This window comes from Schistocerca piceifrons, chromosome 3, assembly GCF_021461385.2.
Source record: "Schistocerca piceifrons isolate TAMUIC-IGC-003096 chromosome 3, iqSchPice1.1, whole genome shotgun sequence".
Classification (NCBI taxonomy): domain Eukaryota; kingdom Metazoa; phylum Arthropoda; class Insecta; order Orthoptera; family Acrididae; genus Schistocerca; species Schistocerca piceifrons.
Window position 1 is genome coordinate 85669786 of NC_060140.1, and position 23921 is coordinate 85693706.

A 23921-nucleotide genomic window follows, 5' to 3' on the forward strand; every position below is an offset into this window, starting at 1 on the left:
AGGATGGTTTCCGGGGGTAACAGACTGGGTAAGGATTCCAGGCAATCCGAAACCTCTGTCCTATCCAAAGGCCTCACCTTCAGCCCCACTCCCAGATTCAACCAAACAGCCCTTGTCAAAGATTTATTGTCCTACACCCGTACTCTCTGCTGGAAATATCACTTTGCCACGAAGAAGAATAATGATCCTAATCCTACTCCTAATGATCCAACTCCCCAAGACACTATCCAAATTGAACCCTGCCTGGAACAGTTCCGTCCTCCGTCACAGCGGGACCCACCTCCTCTTCCTCAAAATCACCCTCTCCAAACTTTCCAGAAATTTCTGACTTCCTGCCTTGCCTCTCAATCCTTCTTAAAAAACCTTAATCCTACTCCCAGCATCACCACTGCTGAAGCCCAGGCTATCCGTGATCTGTAGGCTGACCGATCCATCGTCATTATTCCGGCGGACAAGGGTTTCACGACCGTGGTACTTGATCGTCGGGAGTATGTGGCTGAGGGACTGCGTCAGCTTTCAGACAACACTACTTACAAAGTTTGCCAAGGTAATCCCATTCCTGATGTTCCCGCAGAGCTTCAAGGAATAATTCACAAACCCAATCATCCCGGCCGTCCTATTGTAGCTGGTTACCAAGCCCCCACAGAACGTATCTCTGCCTACGTAGATCAACACCTTCAACCCATTACATGCAGTCTCCCATCCTTCATCAAAGACACCAACCACTTTCTCGAACGCCTGTTATCCTTACCCAGTCTGTTATCCCCGGAAACCATCCTTGTAACCATTGATGCCACTTCCTTATACACAAATATTCCGCACGTCCAGGGCCTCGCTGCAATGGAGCACTTCCTTTCACGCCCATCACCTGCCACCCTACCTAAAACCTCTTTCCCCATTAACTTAGCCAGCTTCATCCTGACCCACAACTTCTTCACTTTCGAAGGCCAGACATACCAACAATTAAAGGGAACAGCCATGGGTACTAGGATGGCCCCCTCGTACGCCAACCTATTCATGGGTCGCTTAGAGGAAGCCTTCTTGGTTACCCAGGCCTGCCAACCCAAAGTTTGGTACAGATTTATTGATGACATTTTCATGATCTGGACTCACAGTGAAGAACAACTCCAGAATTTCCTCTTCAACCTCAACTCCTTTGGTTCCATCAGATTCACCTGGTCCTACTTCAAATCCCATGCCACTTTCCTTGACGTTGACCTCCACCTGTCCAATGGCCAGCTTCACACGTCCGTCCACATCAAACCCACCAACAAGCAACAGTACCTCCACTATGACAGCTGCCACCCATTCCACATCAAACAGTCCCTTCCCTACAGCCTAGGTCTTCGTGGCAAACGAATCTGCTCCAGTCCGGAATCCCTGAACCATTACACCAACAACCTGAAAACAGCTTTCGCATCCCGCAACTACCCTCCCGACCTGGTACAGAAGCAAATAACCAGAGCCACTTCCTCATCTCCTCAAACCCAGAACCTCCCACACAAGAACCACAAAAGTGCCCCACTTGTGACAGGATACTTTCCGGGACTGGATCAGACTCTGAATGTGGCTCTCCAGCAGGGATACGACTTCCTCAAATCCTGCCCTGAAATGAGATCCATCCTTCATGAAATCCTCCCCACTGCACCAAGAGTGTCTTTCCGCTGTCCACCTAACCTTAGTAACCTTTTAGTTCATCCCTATGAAATCCCCAAACCACCTTCCCTACCCTCTGGCTCCTACCCTTGTAACTGCCCCCGGTGTAAAACCTGTCCCATGCACCCTCCCACCACCACCTACTCCAGTCCTGTAACCCGGAAGGTGTACATGATCAAAGGCAGAGCCACGTGTGAAAGCACCCACGTGATTTACCAACTGACCTGCCTACACTGTGACGCATTCTATGTGGGAATGACCAGCTACAAACTGTCCATTCGCATGAATGGACACAGGCAGACAGTGTTTGTTGGTAATGAGGATCACCCTGTGGCTAAACATGCCTTGGTGCATAGCCAGCACATCTTGGCACATTGTTACACCGTCCGGGTTATCTGGATACTTCCCACTAACACCAACCTGTCAGAACTCCGGAGATGGGATCTTGCCCTTCAGTATGTCCTCTCTTTTTGTTATCTGCCAGGCCTCAATCTCCGCTAATTTCTAATTTCAATTTGCCGCCGCTCATACCTCACCTGTCTTTCAACAACATCTTTGCCTCTGTACTTGCACCTCGACTGACATCTCTGCCCAAACTCTTTGCCTTTACAAATGTCTGCTTGTGTCTGTGTATGGGCGGATGTGTGTGTGTGTGTGTGTGTGTGTGTGTGTGTGTGGGGGGGGGGGGGGGGGGGGGGGGCGCGCGCGAGTGTATACCTGTCCTTTTTTCCCTCTAAGGTAAGTCTTTCCGCTCCCGGGATTGGAATGACTCGTTACCCTCTCCCTTAAAACCCACATCCTTTCGTCTTTCCCTCTCCTTCCCTCTTTCCTGATGAAGCAACCGTTTTGGTTGTGAAATCTTGAATTTTGTGTGTATGTTTGTGTGTCTATTGACCTGCCAGCACTTTCGTTTGGTAAGTCACATCATCTTTGTTTTTAGATATATTTTTCCCACGTGGAATGTCTCACTCTGTTATATATATATATATATATATATATATAAAGATGAGGTGACTTACCGAACAAAAACGCTGGCAGGTCGATAGACACACAAACAAACACAAACATACACACAAAATTCAAGCTTTCGCAACAAATTGTTGCCTCATCAGGAAAGGAATGTCTGCTTGTGTCTGTGTGGATGGATATGTGTGTGTGTGCGAGTGTATACCTGTCCTTTTTTCCCCCTAAGGTAAGTCTTTCCGCTCCCGGGATTGGAATGACTCCTTACCCTCTCCCTTAAAACCCATATCCTTTTGTCTTTCCTTCTCCTTCCCTCTTTTCTGACGAGGCAACCATTGGTTGCGAAAGCTAGAATTTTGTGTGTATGTTTGTGTTTGTTTGTGTGTCTATCGACCTGCCAGTGCTTTTGTTTGGTAAGTTTCATCATCTTTCTTTTTTTATATATATATATATATATATATATATATATATATATATATATATATAACAAAGATTCTGTAACTTACCAAACGAAAGCATTGGTACGTTGATAGAAACAGTAACAAACACACACACACACACACACACACACACACACACACACACACACACACACAAATTTCAAGCTTTCGCAACCACAGTTGCTTCATCAGGAAAGAGGGAAGGAGAGGGAAAGATGAAAGGATGTGTGTTTTAAGGGAGAGGGTAAGGAGTCATTCCAATCCCGGGAGCGAAAAGGCTTACCTTTGGGGAAAAAGGGACGGGTATACACTCGCGCGCGCTCGCGTGCATGCGCACGCGTACACACACACACATACAGACACAAGCAGACATTGATATATATATCTCCGACAGAGGAACACACAAAAGAGTCATCATGGCAAGAGAAGACTATTTTGAGTGTTGGAAACAGTGGCAGTGGCAAAAATGAGAGGCAGAAGGTGGACAAAGATAGAAAAACGGAAGAAAAGCAGGGGGGAAAGTTCGGAAAAGTCAGAAAAATTTACACGAAAATTGTGAGAATAGTAGGCAATGCAGCGTAGCACTATGTTCCACAATGTTCACTACTCAGAAACAATTATGCCTGCACCAGCAGGATGCAATGAGTAGGCGAGAACTTCTTGCCACAAGAGTGATCTATATGATTTAAAAAATGATTGGAAAAGATAAAGAAAACCAGTAGGGAAAGTCATGAAAGAAGGCAAAATTTTAAAAAACTAGCCAGGCAGAAAGAGGAAGTCACATGAGATAATGTAAGTTACTTTGCTTGACAAATAAAGTAATGCAGGAGACGGCAGTAAAAGTCGATCAAAGCGGTTTCACAAGAATGTGAAAGAATTGTGTATGAACAGGGTAAGTGGAGGGTAGGAAAGACAATAGCTGTGAAATTGGAAAATACATTGGCGAAAGACGATTGTGAGAAGATCATGCAGTGTAGTGAACTGTAGGCAAATTCGTAAATAACAGTGAATTTCTTATATGCAAATTGGCAAATAACAATGGCCCCATCTACGTGCACAAAAACCGGTACTAGAAAAGATGTAGGGACAAAGTGTTGATTTATGTGGGTAATACAGAAAATAAATGGTGAGACTACTAGCACTAAAGGTAGAAAAAAGACAGTAGTTGAACAAGACAGACAACGATGAAGACTGACAATCTGGCAGTTTCTGGCGACTGTAGGAAGCCGTGTGGTGCTGGTGTGCAAGACTCACACGTCCACTTCATCATTGGAGGTGCTTTGCCGATCTTCTTTTCAGGATAGCCGGCTGCGTCGATCTCCCCAAAATCTTCTCCGAAGATTTGATGCTGTTTGAAGGAATTTTCTCTACTCCTAAAATGAGTCCGTACACTCCAGATACTTTTAAATCAATCCCACTATATTTTCACTTCCACAAACAGAACATCACACAACAGTTTTCACATAAATGAATCGTATTTCATAAGCCCAATGACTCATGGTCCGTCAGAAACTATTAAGTACTTTTACAATAGATACAGTTCCATAAATCTCTCAAAGTTCTCAAGTCCACTATCAGCATCTCTAGAGATTCCGTAAGTAAGTGTCTTTTTCTTTTCTTGTAACGTAATTCAGCTGTTCACAATAATGACTGATGTAGCACCGTCACAGAGTAAGGCACGCTTGCTCCTTGTGCTGGGCATGTAGCTTCTGTGGTAAGTACGGCAATCCCTTTCCCGCATCGATCAACCATCCACATTGTAGCATTCTCTTGATACACGTCCACCCTGCGCACACAGAAAACTGGCATGAGGTAGACACTCTCCTGTCTCTTCCTCTTGTACATAAAATACTGGGTCTTCGAGACGGTGGAAAGCCGAGGGTTTCTGGAATTTGTGTCGAAATTCTTGAGGCACTACAACAAGAGGGTTACATAAGAAGGAATGATGGCCACATGGGCTAATATAACAAAGGAAATGACCAGTTATTTACAATATAACGTAAATTTCAAAATTTTAAACATGGCTGAAGCAGCAACTGTTGAAAATCTTCACAGTAAATGAAAACAGCCAAATAGTTGCAGGATAAAGATTTATTGAAATCCTTGATCATGGTTTCGGTATATCTAAATATACCTTCATCAGAATAAAAAAACACTAGAATCACATCCTGCAGTGGAGATACATAACACAATTGTGCCAAAGGCGTCGTCAGTAGTTAAAATTAAAATATCACCTCCATTTGTACAGCATAATTAGGAAGAGACCTTCTCTTTGTAATTATGCTATACAAATGGAGGTGATATTTTAATTTTAACTACTGATGACACCCTTGGCACAATTGTTTTATGTATCTCCACTGCAGGATGTGATTTTAGTGTTTTTTGCTTCTGATGAAGGTATATTTAGATATACCAAAACCGTAGTCAAGGATTTCAATAAATCTTTGTCCTGCAACTGTTTGGCTGTTATCATTTACTGTCAATAATGTAAATGGATAGATAAAAAAATCTTCTCACCAAGCAGCAGCAGCAGGGGAACACACAAATGCTATTTTAGGGGTTTTGTGAAGTATCCTCAAATTTTGACAGTTGGGAGTATCTTTAGTGATTTGCATGGAGTATGCACTGATGAACCAAAACATTGATTGAATTCCGCTGGTGGCATTGCAGGCACATGACACAATACAGAAAGCATATATGCAGAACATAGTTGAATTGGGAATCATTCTAGTGTGACAAGAAGGGCTGCAAATAGAAAAATACTCTGACCTGAGGGTCTTTGACAATGGACAAATTTTGATGGCCCAACATTTGGTAACAAGCATCTCGGGTAAGATGCTTGTCTGCCTTTAGAGAGCTATTGTTTTTAGTCTATCAAAAATTGTCGAAGGATGGTGAAACCGCTAGTAGGCAACACCTCATCACAGAACTTGGTGTGCCCACTGTGAAGCAGAATAGGCATTGATATGGCACAGGCATAATTGTTTCTGAGTAGTGAACATTGTAGAACATAGTGCTATGCAGCAGATAACCCTTACATGTTCCCATGTTAAAACAATGACATCAGCATTTATGATTACAGTGGGCACAGAATTATTAAGCTTGGACTGTAGGGCAATGGTAATGGGCTATCTGGTCAGATTAATCACATTTTTTTGCTACTCAAAGTGTATGTACGTGACTGAGTGCACTGTCCTCCAAGAGAACGGCTAGTCAAAACATGCACTTCGCAGGCCGGTCGGAGCAATATAATGCTTATGAGGATGTTTGTGTCATCCCTAATGGTGCCCATATCACGAAAGCAAAACTGTGCTTCAGTGGTTTAACCTTCCATTAACACACATCAACTTCCATGACATTACTAGTCACAATGTATCTCCTGGATGCATGTAACAATTTTTGCGTTTGAGTAAATTTTAAAAAAAAGAATACCATTCTCGTTATTGATGCATATTTGACATACACAGAACTGAACATCAGCCTCATTACATTTTAAAATTAACATCAATAGTTAACATAAAGTGGTGCAGAAATGTAGTAAATAGTTATACCAATAGATTTGAGTTACTTATAAATTTAAGTAAATTATTGAATTAATCAGTACGAATCTCGGCGTTTCGATTGCTCCATAAGATAGACAATCTTCACAAACAATTTTTGCCTGTTTTTGTAAACAAAGGTGCTTACTGCATTTTTTTACATGCATACTTGCTGAGGCAAGGTTTTTTTTTCTGCTTCCAAAGAAAATTCAAAGTTTTCTTGCCACAGTATTTTGGGTTTGTATTTTACCAATACTGACTGTATATCAACTGGTAGTTTTGTAATGAGTGCTCGTCTTTTGAACTGATCTTCTAGTAGAGTCGGGGTCAAAGCTTTGAGCCACTCAAGCCTATCTCAATATTTATTCTTGTTTCCTAAGAATATTACTCTGGAGCTTACGCCTACAACATATAGTGTTATGGGAAAAAATAACCATAGGCTACCTCCTTGTTGATGTAGCTACATTGTAGGTTGCACAGAGTTTGTCAACTACATCAGCTCAAGATTTGATGTCATGATAGTGAAGTGTAATTTCTGGTTTCTTCTCTAATCTTTCTGATGTCACACTTGATAATACATGCATACCCCAAAGGAGGACCGCAGTTTTCCCTTTTTTGGGACATGTGAAACATGTTTTTTGGCTTTGGTGTAGCCAAATTCACTGTCATATTGCTGTCTACCCTTTGGGAACAAGAAATGTGAGTGCACTTCCTTCTTATTTTTTCTAACTGTGCCTGCAAAAGACAAACTTCTTTCCTGCTGGTCTCTCACTGATTCCAAACTAGTGAACCAATTATTCAGCATAATGTTCCTATCAGTCCCATATATTGCCTCCTCAAATCTCAGAACTACTAATTTGACGGGGATAGTTCTGAAACGGACCTTGTGGATGTAGTTCACAATATATCTCCATGTTGTAAGTATAATGCAGCTTAGAATCACACAGACAAAAGATATTTATGCCATATTTAGATGGTATGAACAGATGGAGCCCACACCAGCCTCGAAATGCTGTTCATCAATAGTGATGTTTTAACCGAGGGAGTAACTTGTTTTGCAGTTACTCACAAACAAGGTAAACATTTCTGTCACGGTAACTAGTTTGCCTGTTTTGCGCTTTCCTTGGGGTGTCATAGTCTAAACAAATGCATCTCATTAGAAATCGGAAAGGTTTTTCTACTATATCTGTGTGTACACAATCAGTCCAACTTTTGAAAAAATTCCCTTTGAAATCAGTTATGCTGCAGTTGGTATTTTTCACAATTACATGTAGCACATCATCATTGATGAAAAGGCCCCAGCAGTCAAATCCAGTTACAATAAAACCCCAAATTAAGGAACCCACTTTTAACCCTTAACTGCCCAAATTTTTCAAAATTGGATATTTAAATTTATTTTCAATTTTTTGACTTCTTGTGCATCTAAGTAGTGCATATAAGCTATTATTTGACTCTTCTCGGTCTTAGATTGTCTGTAAAATAATGTGTCCATATGGACACGCTGGGCGCTCAGATGCATATTTGAAATATTTTCTGTGATATTGAAATACATTTGAAGATATGTTTTATTAATCAGATTTTTAATACAAGTAAGGCAAAATTTGAACAAAATAATTCTTACAAACCAATTTATAACACCATACACAAAATAATTCACAATCATTTGCTTTACTGTCTTTCATGGTACACTTCAAAGCATTCTAGACACAGTCCTACATTACATTTCCCACATTTTGAGTGAACAGCTGATAATTTCTGTTTGCAGTACAAACCTACACATCTTCACTTCTTCTGAGTTTTCTATACCATCATATATGATATCACTTGGAACACGCGATTTGTATCCACAGATAGGACTGATAGATCCTTTTACGGGATTCATATATCTTTTTAGGTAAACTTGTACATTTTCTCTTCTGAATTCAGGTTGAGTAGTCCTAGCTCCCGTTCATTTCTTCAGCTGCCACCCATTATGCACAGATATGTCAATCAGCCAAGAAAGTAAAGCCCAGTACCACTTCTTGTTTCGAATGTTTATTCTGCACATGGCAATGTTTTCATCCATCCTATCCACTCCTCCCATGTGTTTATTATAGGCTGTGATAATTTGACGATGTTGTACGTGAACTGTCTTCTTCTCCTTCGCGGAATATCTTTTCACAAATGATACACATTCAACTCCTTCACAGGTAGAAGCTACAGTAACCACTGAATTGTCCACCCATTTTGTGACTATAACACCATCATCCTTGCAAAGTGAGGATTCAAAATACCCCCTTTCCTTTTTAACTAGCGCTTTCTTTGAGGAAATTGGGCACGATTTGGGAACTCTGTTTTCTCTGATAGTGCCTGTTGCTCCATAGCCCTTTTCTCTCAGGTATGACAGAACAGAAAAACCTGTAAATAGGTTGTCAAAGAAAAAGGGGAATGGCAGTCTCTTTACATCCAGTGTCAAATCATCTATCATCTGAACAAGTGGGGCAGTAGCCTTACCAAACTGTGCTTCATATACTGCATTTGGATTGGGTGGTTTTACTTGATAAAAGGAAAAATTTACCAGATATCCAGAAGTAGTGCATAGACACCATGCTTTATATCCAAATCGTATCGGTTTCCCCCTGATAAATTTCTTGCAAGAGTGTTTCCCAAAATATTTTATCATTGATTCATCGTAAGATAGATGTTGCTGAGGAACAAACTGCTTATTACATTTGTCTCTTACTATTTCAATAAAGGGTCTAATTTTCCACATCTTGTCCTTTTCATCAAATTTGTTATTGTCGTTACAGTGCAGAATCTAAGAATTTGTTCAAAACGATTTCTCCTCATGGCGTTGCATACAAAATCGTTTCGTGTGTCTAAATTGGAATACCAGTATAACCTCTTATTAGGGAGAGAGTTATAACTACTTAGAATGAGGATCCCCAGAAAACACCTCATTTCTTCACAAGTTATATTAGGATTTGGAAAGTTCTTGAAAAGTGCATTGTTGTTTGACTCATCAACTCGGAATTGTATCAGATCGTCATCAAAGAATAATTCGAAAATTTCCACTGCAGACTTATCAACATATGTCTCAAAGCATGGATCAGGAAAAGACTTCAAATTTGAAATTAGTGCACCATGAACCCAGGTTTTTTGCATATTTCTGTTCCTGTAATCTATATTTCTGAAATCTGTTTCTGTGTGTGTGTGTGTCTGTTAATCTTATTTCAGATTCATCCCGGAGTTGTCTAGGATTGAGATTATCTGCTATTCCTCCTCCATCCTCATCACCCAAATCCTCACCTGTGAGGACTGCTGTATCAGGGGCGTGATGTAAATTCCATCAGCCTGAGGAGCATTTGAATCCTCAAACAGGATGTCTAAAACATCCTGCACAGTCAAACCAGGATCTAAAGATTCTGCCAGATCTCTGTTATGAAAAGAGAAAAAGAAGCAAAATCATTTTTGACCCTGCAACTGCCCAGCGTGTCCATAAGGACACGGCTGAAATAATCACTTCATAAACAGAAAGTGAATTGACGAATAACAACTTTTCTCAAATGAAAATCTCTATAAACATATTTATATATAAAAACAAAGATGAGGTGACTTACCGAACGAAAGCGCTGGCTGGTCGATAGACACACAAACAAACACAAACATATACACAAAATTCAAGCTTTCGCAACAAACTGTTGCCTCATCAGGAAAGAGGGAAGGAGAGGGGAAGACGAAAGGAAGTGGGTTTTAAGGGAGAGGGTAAGGAGTCATTCCAATCCCGGGAGCGGAAAGACTTACCTTAGGGGGAAAAAAGGACAGGTATACACTCGCACACACGCACATATCCATCCACATGGTGTCTGTGGCTCCAAAAAGGAACAACCTCTCTAAAGTGGTTTCAAGGACTGAGAAGTGAAAGCTTTCTCATAAACAAAAAAATACTGCAAGAGAAAGCTCGTGAAATTACTCTGAAGTTTTTTTTTTTAAGTGCGTGGAAAGGCTAGTTAAATTGTTTTGAAAAATATCATAATCTGTCTTTTCAGTGTACAAGTCGAGAAAGTGAGGATATGGTCATAGAAAGTCTAAACTATTGGGAGAACATTAGATAACCACGACTGATAATGGTTATCAGCCCAGATAATTCCCAGGTGTTTCCAAAACATAAAAATGCTTTTTTGTACTTCGGAGTACAACAACAGCCCCTGAAGACACCAGTAATCTTTACGACTTATTCAGGTGTTTAGATGCCAAGAAGTGGCAGCAGGAAATAAAATTGTACGTCTTAATTGACCTGTGCCCTGTGCATCCCAATAAAACACCATTCCTGAGGAATTTAAATGTTGTATTCATTTCCCGAACTGCACAAATCATCTGCAGCCTCTGGACCCAGGAATAAAACACACTGTTAAAGCCAAATACAGAGTACGAGCAGTGTAGAAGTCTTATTTCATTTTTTGAGAGAAAGAAAGGAAGTGATGAGACTCAGTGTTGTACAGGCTATGCATATGTTTTTTGCTGCCTGAATGCAACATTCCAGGACATTGTTTGTTGTGATGATGACATCCTGACTTCCATACCAGAGATTGATAGCTATGCAAGGAATTAATAAGGGTAGGAATTTCTTTTTCCTCTTTTGATTTACATAAATCAATTCTAACTTAACTTTAATATGCTGGAAGGACAAGAGAAACAAGACTAACTGATAAGAAAAGGATGTTAGTCATTATGTAATTAAATGGCACCTATATCACGTAAACTTGCTTGAATTATGAATGTGGATCACTCCTTCCATTATGCTGGCAAAACCCCTATTTAAGAAAAAAACACTTGGGTCCACAGAGATTCGTTAAATAGGGGTTTTACTGCATATTTCATGCATTCCCCACACCTTCCATTTCTTCACCTTCCTGCACTTCATTATTTCCTCTCTTCATAAACTTCATGATCGGTATCTGATTTTGAAGATCTTTCTTCAGCCGTGTCTTCAGATTTAATATTGTTTATACAAAGTGATTATGGGTGGGTACCTTGTCATCCAAAAAGAAGGTGATGTGCCCCTTATTCAAATCCTTAGTTTTCTCTAAACCTTTACCAATTTTCAAAGCTAGGGTTTGTTGTAACAACGAGATGTATGCTCATTTACCATACGGTAACAGGACTTCCGGCTTGAACATGCTGTAAACAGTGCTATTGTTGCATTCGATTGTGGTGAAAAGTTTGGTATGATGTATCTGAAGACATAATATGATACACGTGCTGATGCCTGTGTCGTTTGTGATCTCAGCATTATCAAGAAAAGGCTGAAACTTTTGTGAAACAATAACAAAGGTACGATGCAGGGTGTCCTGGGGTGGCAAGCACTTACCTCAGTTGATTGCAGTAATGATGAACAATCCATGAATCCCACAGATATATATGTAACTACAAAAGGGTTGAGGAGCATGATAGTGCACTCACTTTGGTGTCTTTGGCACCAAATTTGCCTGATCTGACTCCAGTGTACTTACCTGGGACACTATTGGTTGCTAGCTCCGCACTCACAAAAACACCAGATCGTAATTTGCAGGAATTACATGGTCTGTGTATAGACACCTGGTGCCACATACCTCTGGAAATATCCAAAGATTTTTCAAATCTATGCTATCCAGAATTGCTGCTTCGTTGCATTCCAGAGGTGGGCCATTACAGTGTTAAATGGGTGGTTATAATATTTTGGCAATGTATTATCATTAGTTACAATTAAAATAAATTTATAACAACAGTTTTTCTTCCATAAACATAATGGCAGTGGATGCTGTGTTACATTCTGTGACAGCTTTTTGACATTTTCATACCTGCCACCTCACCCGATTTAGGAGGGAGATTTTTCCTGGCCATTGATCAGAAGTCCTTTGCTGATTAGTCATTTTTAATTGATATATGTCTTGAAGTTTACAGAAATTGTGAAGCTGCACGTGAGCTGTACATAGATTGTTATTTTTACTCATTCCTCTGCATTTTTGTAGAATGTATACTCGTATTGCTCAGTGTTGTGCTCTGTTTGGAGTTGTACGTGTGTTTTGCCATTGTGCTTAAGTGAAGTCACTTATTATTCAGCATTTTTATAATCAGTGTCAATCATTAAGAGTGAATGATTAAAATCAGAAAACATCCCAACCTAGTAGCAATTACCTGCACTATGTTATAGAAAAGGGTTATGCAATCAAGATTTTGTATATGTTGTTGTTGTGGTCTTCAGTCCTGAGACTGGTTTGATGCAGCTCTCCATGCTACTCTATCCTGTGCAAGCTTTTTCATCTCCTAGTACCTACTGCAACCTACATCCTTCTGAATCTGCTTAGTGTATTCATCTCTTGGTCTCCCTCTACGATTTTTACCCTCCACGCTGCCCTCCAATACTAAATTGGTGATCCCTTGATGCCTCAGAACATGTCCTACCAACCGATCCCTTCTTCTGGTCAAGTTGTGCCACAAACTTCTCTTCTCCCCAATCCTGTTCAATACTTCCTCATTAGTTACGTGATCTACCCATCTAATCTTCTGCATTCTTCTGTAGCACCACATTTCGAAAGCTTCTATTCTCTTCTTATCCAAACTATTTATTGTCCATGTTTCACTTCCATACATGGCTACACTCCATACGAATACTTTCAGAAATGACTTCCTGACACTTAAATCAATGATTTTTGTATAATAATAATGAAAATCCGTGTATGGAAAAATATGCAAAATTGTACCAGTAGCAGACTCGTGCCTGGCCCACAGAAACACACTATAGAAAACAGTTAACACAAGTTAAAGAAGTTGAAAATAAGATGATTAAAACTTATGGTTGAAGTGTTACAATGGAAATAAATGGTAGGTTAATTGTATTCTATTATGTGTTTCTGTGCACCACTAGCCATTCTTCTATAGATAAATTGTTGCCTTTCTGTTCTTCTGTGAATCAATATTTTGGTTAGTTCTAGTGTTTTCATTTGCATTTTCACAGCCTTTATATAGCTTTTCGATGTCATTGGGAAAGACATCAATTGTCTTGAGATTATACTGAAAATAGATTTCAGTCATATCCAAGCTGAAAGCTTTCATGTGACACGTTCGTTACAAGAGTTACTCTCAGCAGTTTAAAGCATTTTGTTATGTTGTGCTGCTTATTTGTATATACTATTGCAAATCAGTATGTCTGTATACACTATTGCAGATTTCTTTGTATTCACATTTCTATCATTTCTCTCTCATTTAATGTCTTGTTTTCACATTTAGTTAAACATATATGTAATAAAGTGTTCCAGGACTTTTTTTTGGGGGGGGGGGGGGGGGGGGGGAGGGTAAAATGTCCATTTTATTAATTCGTAGAATTTGGGGAAACACAGTTTTATTTCCTGTATTCTGCATGAAAGCCGCATATTTATTCATATTGCTTATCTGATACAGCCCCCCCATGAACCATGGACCTTGCCGTTTGGTAGGGAGGCTTGCGTGCCTCAGCGATACAGATAGCCGTACCGTAGGTGCAACCACAACGGAGGGGTATCTGTTGAGAGGCCAGACAAACGTGTGGTTCCTGAAGAGGGGCAGCAGCCTTTTCAGTAGTTGCAAGGGCAACAGTCTGGATGATTGACTGATCTGGCCTTGTAACAATAACCAAAACGGCCTTGCTGTGCTGGTACTGCGAACGGCTGAAAGCAAGGGGAAACTACAGCCGTAATTCTTCCCGAGGGCATGCAGCTTTACTGTATGATTACATGATGATGGCGTCCTCTTGGGTAAAATATTCCGGAGGTAAAATAGTCCCCCCATTCGGATCTCCGGGCGGGGGACTACTCAAGAGGATGTCGTTATCAGGAGAAAGAAAACTGGCGTTCTACGGATCGGAGCGTGGAATGTCAGATCCCTTAATCGGGCAGGTAGGTTAGAAAATTTAAAAAGGGAAATGGATAGGTTGAAGTTAGATATAGTGGAATTAGTGAAGTTCGGTGGCAGGAGGAACGAGACTTCTGGTCAGGTGACTACAGGGTTATAAACACAAAATCAAATAAGGGTAATGCAGGAGTAGGTTTAATAATGAATAGGAAAATAGGAATGCGGGGTAAGCTACTACAAACAGCATAGTGAACGCATTATTGTGGCCAAGATAGATACGAAGCCCACGCCTACTACAGTAGTACAAGTTTATATGCCAACTAGCTCTGCAGATGACAAAGAAATTGAAGAAATGTATGATGAAATAAAAGAAATTATTCAGATTGTGAAGGGAGACGAAAATTTAATAGTCATGGGTGACTGGAATTCGAGTGTAGGAAAAGGGAGAGAAGGAAACATAGTAGGTGAATATGGATTGGGGGACAGAAATGAAAGAGGAAGCCGCCTGGTCGAATTTTGCACAGAGCACAACATAATCATAACTAACACTTGGTTTAAGAATCATGAAAGAAGGTTGTATACATGGAAGAACCCTGGCGATACTAAAAGGTATCAGATAGATTATATAATGGTAAGACAGAGATTTAGGAACCAGGTTTTAAATTGTAAGACATTTCCAGGGGCAGATGTGGACTCTGACCACAATCTATTGGTTATGACCTGTAGATTAAAACTGAAGAAACTGCAAAAAGGTGGGAATTTAAGGAGATGGGACCTGGATAAACTAAAAGAACCAGAGGTTGTACAGAGATTCAGGGAGAGCATAAGGGAGCAATTGACAGGAATGGGGGAAATAAATACAGTAGAAGAAGAATGGGTAGCTTTGAGGGATGAAGTAGTGAAGGCAGCAGAGGATCAAGTAGGTAAAAAGACGAGGGCTAGTAGAAATCCTTGGGTAACAGAAGAAATATTGAATTTAATTGATGAAAGGAGAAAATATAAAAATGCAGTAAGTGAAACAGGCAAAAAGGAATACAAACGTCTCAAAAATGAGATCGACATGAAGTGCAAAATGGCTAAGCAGGGATGGCTAGAGGACAAATGTAAGGATGTAGAGGCCTATCTCACTAGGGGTAAGATAGATACCGCCTACAGGAAAATTAAAGAGACCTTTGGAGATAAGAGAACCACTTGTATGAATATCAAGACCTCAGATGGAAACCCAGTTCTAAGCAAAGAAGGGAAAGCAGAAAGGTGGAAGGAGTATATAGAGGGTCTATACAAGGGCGATGTACTCGAGGACAATATTATGGAAATGGAAGAGGATGTAGATGAAGATGAAATGGGAGATATGATACTGCGTGAAGAGTTTGACAGAGCACTGAAAGACCTGAGTCGAAACAAGGCCCCCGGAGTAGACAATATTCCATTGGAACTACTGACGGCCGTGGGAGAGCCAGTCCTGACAAAACTCTACCATCTGGTGAGCAAGATGTATGAAACAGGCGAAATACCCTCAGACTTCAAGAAGAATATAATAATTCCAATCCCAAAGAAAGCAGGTGTTGACAGATGTGAAAATTACCGAACTATCAGCTTAATAAGTCACAGCTGCAAAATAATAACACGAATTCTTTACAGACGAATGGAAAAACTAGTAGAAGCCAACCTCGGGGAAGATCAGTTTGGATTCCGTAGAAACACTGGAACACGTGAGGCAATACTGACCTTACGACTTATCTTAGAAGAAAGATTAAGGAAAGGCAAACCTACGTTTCTAGCATTTGTAGACTTAGAGAAAGCTTTTGACAATGTTGACTGGAATACTCTCTTTCAAATTCTAAAGGTGGCAGGGGTAAAATACAGGGAGCAAAAGGCTATTTACAATTTGTACAGAAACCAGATGGCAGTTATAAGAGTCGAGGGACATGAAAGGGAAGCAGTGGTTGGGAAGGGAGTAAGACAGGGTTGTAGCCTCTCCCCGATGTTGTTCAATCTGTATATTGAGCAAGCAGTAAAGGAAACAAAAGAAAAATTAGGAGTAGGTATTAAAATTCATGGAGAAGAAATAAAAACTTTGAGGCTCGCCGATGACATTGTAATTCTGTCAGAGACAGCAAAGGACTTGGAAGAGCAGTTGAATGGAATGGACAGTGTCTTGAAAGGAGGATATAAGATGAACATCAACAAAAGCAAAACAAGGATAATGGAATGTAGTCTAATTAAGTCGGGTGATGCTGAGGGAATTAGATTAGGAAATGAGGCACTTAAAGTAGTAAAGGAGTTTTACTATTTAGGGAGCAAAATAACTGATGATGGTCGAAGTAGAGAGGATATAAAATGTAGGCTGGCAATGGCAAGGAAAGCGTTTCTGAAGAAGAGAAATTTGTTAACATCCTGTATAGATTTAAGTGTCAGGAAGTCATTTCTGAAAGTATTCGTATGGAGTGTAGCCATGTATGGAAGTGAAACATGGACGATAAATAGTTTGGACAAGAAGAGAATAGAAGCTTTCGAAATGTGGTGCTACAGAAGAATGCTGAAGATTAGATGGGTAGATCACATAACTAATGAGGAAGTATTGAATAGGATTGGGGAGAAGAGAAGTTTGTGGCACAACTTGACCAGAAGAAGGGATCGGTTGGTAGGACATGTTCTGAGGCATCAAGGGATCACCAATTTAGTATTGGAGGGCAGCGTGGAGGGTAAAAATCGTAGAGGGAGACCAAGAGATAAATACACTAAGCAGATTCAGAAGGATGTAGGTTGCAGTAGGTACTGGGAGATGAAAAAGCTTGCACAGGATAGAGTAGCATGGAGAGCTGCATCAAACCAGTCTCAGGACTGAAGACCACAACAACAACAACAACATCTGATTCAGATAAGTTTCTCAACTTTCGTTTTAATTTGGGTGATTTGTTGACGCAGAAAAATCTGATCTGACTGAAATGTGTTATCACAAATATGAATGCTAATTATGCAGCCAGTGGATGATTGTTATAGTGACAGGTTAGCTTTTATGTTAACAGCATAATCTTGAGCAATTTTTAGACATTTTCCGTTATTCTATGTTTATATAGTTAAACTATAAAGTTTGTTTTACATATTTGTGTGTTGCAAATGCCATACTTGGTGATAATTTGATGAATTTGCTGCAGTTTGTCACAGTTATAATAATAATATTAATAATAATACTTATTATTTTAAGGGAAATTGATCTTTTTGAGGATAGAGTCCTGTTTGTTATGTACTCCAAGTCTGGAGATAGACACAGAACAGGTTATAGCAGATGATAATACCCCAAATGAAAAGTAGATTGTGTTGCATGAATGTATTTAGAAAAGTTTTTTTTATAAATACATGATTGTCATGGATGTTTCAGCTCTCTGGTCAGAAGCAGCAGATCAAATTAACCTTGAAAACACCTGGGTCAAACCCTGCAGCACCTGCAAAACGGACTGTTACTGGTCTTCCAGAGCTCCCAGAACTAAACTTGGTTCGAAGAGGTAAGCCAGCATTGTTGTAACAAAAGTATTATTGCTTGATATAAATTTTAATTACCTTTTCATTTTAGTATCTGTTTTTCCTTAACTCCACACTGTTGTGGATTGGAAATAGCCTGAAATGGTGGTTGGTTAGATTACAGTGCAGTCTATAATTTTTCTAAGTTTCTAGTAAATAATTCCACTTTTACGTTTCTTTATTCAGTGCAGTGAGTTACATCTTCCTCAAGCAGCATTATTTCATGATTTTTTTTTAAAAAAAATTATTGTTTGTTTGGGTAGGGGATTAGAGAGCTACAATATCTTGGCTATGTAGTTTTCTTGCATACAAACAGTCATATGGTGGTCTCTTTCAGCATATTGCAATACGTGGAGCCAGTCTGCATGCCTGTTTTGTTATGTGTGCTTCAAATGTGGATCTTGCTTTCTTATTAAGACATGTGGCATCTATTTGTTCTTTAAATCAGTTCTGAAAATATCTACTTCTTAGGCAAAGTTTGGCCAACATAATGCTATGGTAATACGATAAATGGAAAATAGTTGTAAAACAACCATAATTGTTTTTGGAGAAGATAGCAAAAAATCGATAAGAAAACTCTTTAAAACAACAGTGTGTAATATAGGGTTGGACAAGTGGCCAAAATATGAAAGAACAGCTAGTTGAAAGACGAAAAATGTCTCCATTTTTTTGCCTTACAGTGTTGTTGATTCTGCTGATATAGCTCAAAGATCTCACTTGATAATGTACTGCCGATTTGTGGGCGAGAAGAAAATAATGGAAGAACTATTGTTTTCTAAAAAGGTGGAAGCACCACCAAAAGGTCTGACGTATCTTCTGCCATTAATGAATTTTTGGTTAAAAGTGTTTTGTTTTGAGACAGAGTTATGGAAATTCATACTGACTGAGCACCAGTATATTAGGTTCATATTCTGGGTTCGTAAATATTGCATAAGAAAACAAAAATCCAGTTTTATTGGCTGTCACTGTATGTTCCACAGACAAGCCCAGCTTCTAAAACTTGTCCTAAGAAACTTAAAATTGCACTGAAAGTGGCTGTCAGTGTGGTTATTCAAGTGAAGTCAAGTGCTGTGCTGTGATACTTACTTTTGTCGGAGTCCGATATGATGATCCCAATGCTGAACACCAATATTTAATGTCTCATACACAAGACACTGGTTTTTGGAGGTCAGTATATGTAGTAGGCTTTGTGAATTGAAAGCAGAGGTAGAACTGTTTCTTTTGAGTCAATTCATTCTCTGATAACAGCTTTATATATTTCCTAGCGTACCATGCAGATTGCTTTGAAACCCTGAATAATCTGAATTTGAAACTACCAGGTAGAAACACCATAATAATGGAAAAGACACAGCTACGGAAGTATTGCCTGGATGCTCCCGTTACTAACTTTTCATCATTCCCTCGATTCAGTGAACTTCTAGATAGACAACAGTACGATGTCAACGAATTGAGAGTTATCATCAGTGAATACATGGAACAGCTTCAAGAAGAGGTCAGACTTTATTTTCAACATTTGTCTTCAGAAGACTGGCTGGGCAAATTAGCAAGATCATCTTTCATAATTTTTGTGCAGGCTCTTCCTCATGAAATACAAGAGGATGCAGTTGAATTGAAATTTGATGTAAGTACTAAAGAACAGATCCACCAAATGGGGTTGGAAAAAATAGTGTCCTCCTCATTTACACAGGTGTGGGAAAGGAAAAAGTTAACATGTTATCATCTACATAGCTGTGTTAAAGACTGGATTCTCAACATTAGACATCATGAAAACAGAACACTGCAGTTGCTTGAACATGGAGATTGAGCTTACATGGGCTTTAACTAATTTGAAACCAAACATTCAGGAGCTGCTTAAAGAAAAACAATTTCAGCCATCTCATTGATGTTGTGAATTTTCTTGTGACCTTCTGCACATAAAATAATGTTAGATGTGAAAAGTGTTGTTAAAGTCAAACTGTATCATTAGGAATGCAAGTAATACATAGACATGTCTGTTTCATCCACAAAGTCCTTTGAAAAACTATAGATTTGTATTACTCTACATTTGATAACTCTCTTCAGCTAAACTTTGGATTGCAAATTATTGTCAAATAGAGTTTCTCAAAAGAAGCAAAAAATAATAATAAATAAAATAAACAAACAAACACAGGGGACCATAAGATATTCTGGGATTGCAAAGGGGGCACCTGTTAGGAAAAGTTGGGAACCACTGTTGTAAAGAGTCATATCTACATAGCATGTTGTCGTATACATACCTGTGTGTAAGACTGGATTACCAACACTAGCCATCATGAAAACAAAACACTGCAGTTGCCTAAACAAGGAGATTGAGGTTAGATATGCTTTAACTATTTTGAAGCCAAACCAAACAAAACAAACGCTCTCACAGACTCTCGTGTGTTCTGTGAGTATTCTTCAAGTCATTCTGACACAATTTAGGAGGCATGTTGTAAGTGAACAAAAAACATGATAGGACTCTGGAATCCTGTAGTACTCAGTGAGAAGTGGTGGCAGGCATATCAGGTTCTCATATCATCATTAAGAAGGCCTCCACCATCCAACTGAACAATGCCCTACAGGCCTTGTATGTTTTTTGAACTTCTTGTACCTGTCTGTGCCTTGTGCTGATGTGTAATGTGAGCTGTCAGTCTGGATAATTTATCTCCATGTGTACCGTGGCAGTGTTGCTGAGCCCATGTTTTCTGTTGTACACCTCACAAGTTATTAACAGACAATGGGAAATCTAGGATGGAATAATGGTAATATTATAAAAAGGATAGACTGCCACTCACCATATAGCGGAGATGCTGAGTCACAGGTAGTTACTGAAAAGGACTGTCAAACAAGTAAGCTTTCGGCCAAAAAGGACTTCATCAGAATTAGGCAAAACACACACACACACACACACACACACACACACACACACACACACACACAGTGTCTCGGGCTGCCGAGGCCAGACTCTAGCCTCAGCAGCCGGAGACTGTGGTCATGTGTGTGTGAGTGAGTTGTATTTGTATTGGCATATGTGCATGTATGTTTTGTCTAATTCCAATGAAGGCCTTGGCCGAAGGCTTACTTGTTTGACAATGTTTGTGTTGTGCCTATCTGTGACTCAACATCTCCACTGTGTGCTGTGAAGCAGTCTGACCTTTTCACAGTGTTGTCACCAATTATTATAAAATTGGAGATATGGTTAATTCATACAGCATGTTAATCAGTGGAATAGAATCTCCCAACATTCCAACAAAAAATGTGCAGAATTAAAATTCAACTCACAGGATACAGAAAATGAATAAGGCTGTATTTTTGAATGGAAAGGGCATACTATTTCAAAGTTTGTTCACAGTAGACAGACAGTAAAATCAGGTATTTCAGCAAAATTGACAGTTATTTGGAACAAGTGTCATGTTGTTCTATAGTTTCATGATTTTCAATTATCACATTACTTGCCTCTTTCACCTGCATCCCTCAGCCTTTCCCTTAACTGATTATGCTTATCCATTACGGATATTTTAGAACCGTGACTGTATATTAATGTAAATAAATTATACAAAACTGCAACCAGTCACTTTTTCATTAATAATGCTTTATTACATTAACCGGTTTTCGAACCCTTTCAGGTTCATCTTCAGATGATTTCGGGAGAATCCGGGAAGTTTAATGATGTAACTTCCCGGATTCTCCCGAAATCATCTGAAGATGAACCTGAAAGGGTTCGAAAACCGGTTAATGTAATAAAGCATTATTAATGAAAAAGTGACTGGTTGCAGTTTTGTATAATTTATTTACTTTCCCTTAACATTGTTGTTTGATGCAGCTCTCCATGCTACTCTATCCTGTGCAAGCTTCATCATCTGCAAGTAAGTATTGCGCCGTACATCACTTTGAATCTGTTTAGTATATTCATCTCTTGGTCTCCCTCTACGATTTTTACCCTCCATGCTGCCCTCCAGTACTAAATTGGTGATTGCTTGATGCCTGATGTCTGACCAACTGATCCTTTCTTCTGGTCAAATTGTGCTGCCAATTCCTCTTCTCTCCAGTTCTATTTAGTACCTCCTCATTAGTTACGTGATCTACTCTTCTAATCTTTAGCATTCTTCTGTAGCACCATATTTTGAAAGTTTCTGTTCTCTTCTTGTCTAAACTATTTATCATCCATGTTTCATATCTATACATTGCTACACTCCATACATATTCTTTTAGAAAAGACTTCTGACACTTCAGTCTATACTTGATGTTAACAAATTTAATGTATTTAACATAAGATTTTTAATATAGAGAATAATTATTTGTTTGAAAACAAATTTACAGTGCTACTGACTGAAATTGACAATAAGAATACATTAGGAAGAAATAGGAGATAATCTCTTTTTGTGAAGGTGTAGAGATTAATTTGGTGAGTGCATAGAAAAAGTCTAAAAATTTCCTAAATATACTAATATACCTTTCACATACTTTCTCAATGATTGGTTTGTTGTGAAATGGTCTCCCTACATCACTCTTACGAACAACAAATGTGTAAGAGTAAGACATGCAATAGAATATAACAGTTGCGATTTATTTCAGTGCGTGTTTATATTAGTAAACTGCAGATGTTCAGTTGATTAAACGTAAGAGCAGACTGACTGACTTTCTATGACTCTCTATCACTACAACTGAACTTCAATCTCACTTATTTCTTAAAATTCCTCAAACTCTTACAACTTGTATTGAATTCCTTGTTTGAAGAGGAGATCCAAATAGCTCAATCTTTCTTGTACAAATTCTTCAAAACTTTTCTTTCACCATCCTCATTTTCTCTGAACAAAGGAGCTGCTGGTTCAACAAATTCAGTTGTAATAGTGTTTTGTTTTTAGGGGTGCATCAACTCTGCCATCTGCCATCCCAGATCCAAGAAAAGAAATGTTACTTAAGTATATATGAATTCTTTTGTGGCACACATTAGTTTTGATATAAAATCTATACTTTTGCCTCTTGTGATGTAATTGTGACATAAAATTTTTGCAAATATATATCTCAGATGCCAAATTTTACACTAATGCATGGAAGTATTCTAATTCCAAATTTTGAACAGATTACAATGATTTTAAGGGAAATACTAAGGAAACTAATCAAACTTTCGACCAAAAGGATAAGAAAACTTTACAGCATATAACACTTTCAAAATGGAAACTATTAATGACAGTTATTAGAAAGACAGACACATAATAAAAAAGAAAATGTAATAAAAACAGACAAAATGCCAGAGGAAAGTAAAACAGCAGTACATACCACAATGCCAGAGAAACAGAAAAGTGAGGTGGAAATAGAAGTGGAAAGGGAGAGGGAAAGACGAAAGGATGTGGGTTTTAAGGGAGAGGGTAAGGAGTCATTCCAATCCCGGGAGCGGAAAGACTTACCTTAGGGGGGAAAAAGGGACAGGTATACACTCGCTAGCGCGCGCGCGCGCGCACACACACACACACACACACACACACACACACACACACACACACACACCCATCCGCACATACACAGACACAATCAGACATTTGTAAAGGCAAAGAGTTTGGGCTCCCAAACTCTTTGCCTTTACAAATGTCTGCTTGTGTCTGTATGTGCGGATGGATATGTGTGATATGTGTGTGCTGTGCGAGTGTATACTTGTCCTTTTTCCCCCCTAAGGTAAGTCTTTCCACTTCCGGGATTGGGATGACTCCTTACCCTCTCCCTTAAAACCCGCATCCTTTTGTCTTTCCCTCTCCTTCCCTCTTTCCGGACGAAGCAACCGTTGGTTGCGAAAGCTTGAATTTTGTGTGTGTGTTTGTGTTTGTTTGTGTGTCTATCGACCTGCCAGCACTTTCGTTTGGTAAGTCACATCATCTTTGTTTATATATATATAACTGTGAAAAAGCTTAGTTGTATGAAATTATTGTTTTCATAGTGGTGTACCAGTAGTATTATGAGA

At 39.3% G+C, this 23921-nt stretch overlaps 1 protein-coding gene across 6 annotated transcripts in view; it reads left to right on the forward strand.

Moving 5' to 3' along the window:
- LOC124787661 (zinc finger CCCH domain-containing protein 18-like) overlaps positions 1–23921 on the forward strand; it is a 141736-nt gene that overhangs the window by 103106 nt on the left and 14709 nt on the right. For all 6 annotated transcript variants that reach the window (XM_047254465.1, XM_047254469.1, XM_047254464.1 and 3 more), the window contains one exon: positions 17829–17952. In XM_047254465.1, coding sequence (XP_047110421.1) covers positions 17829–17952 — 124 coding nt within the window. The remainder of the gene's footprint in view (positions 1–17828; positions 17953–23921) is intronic.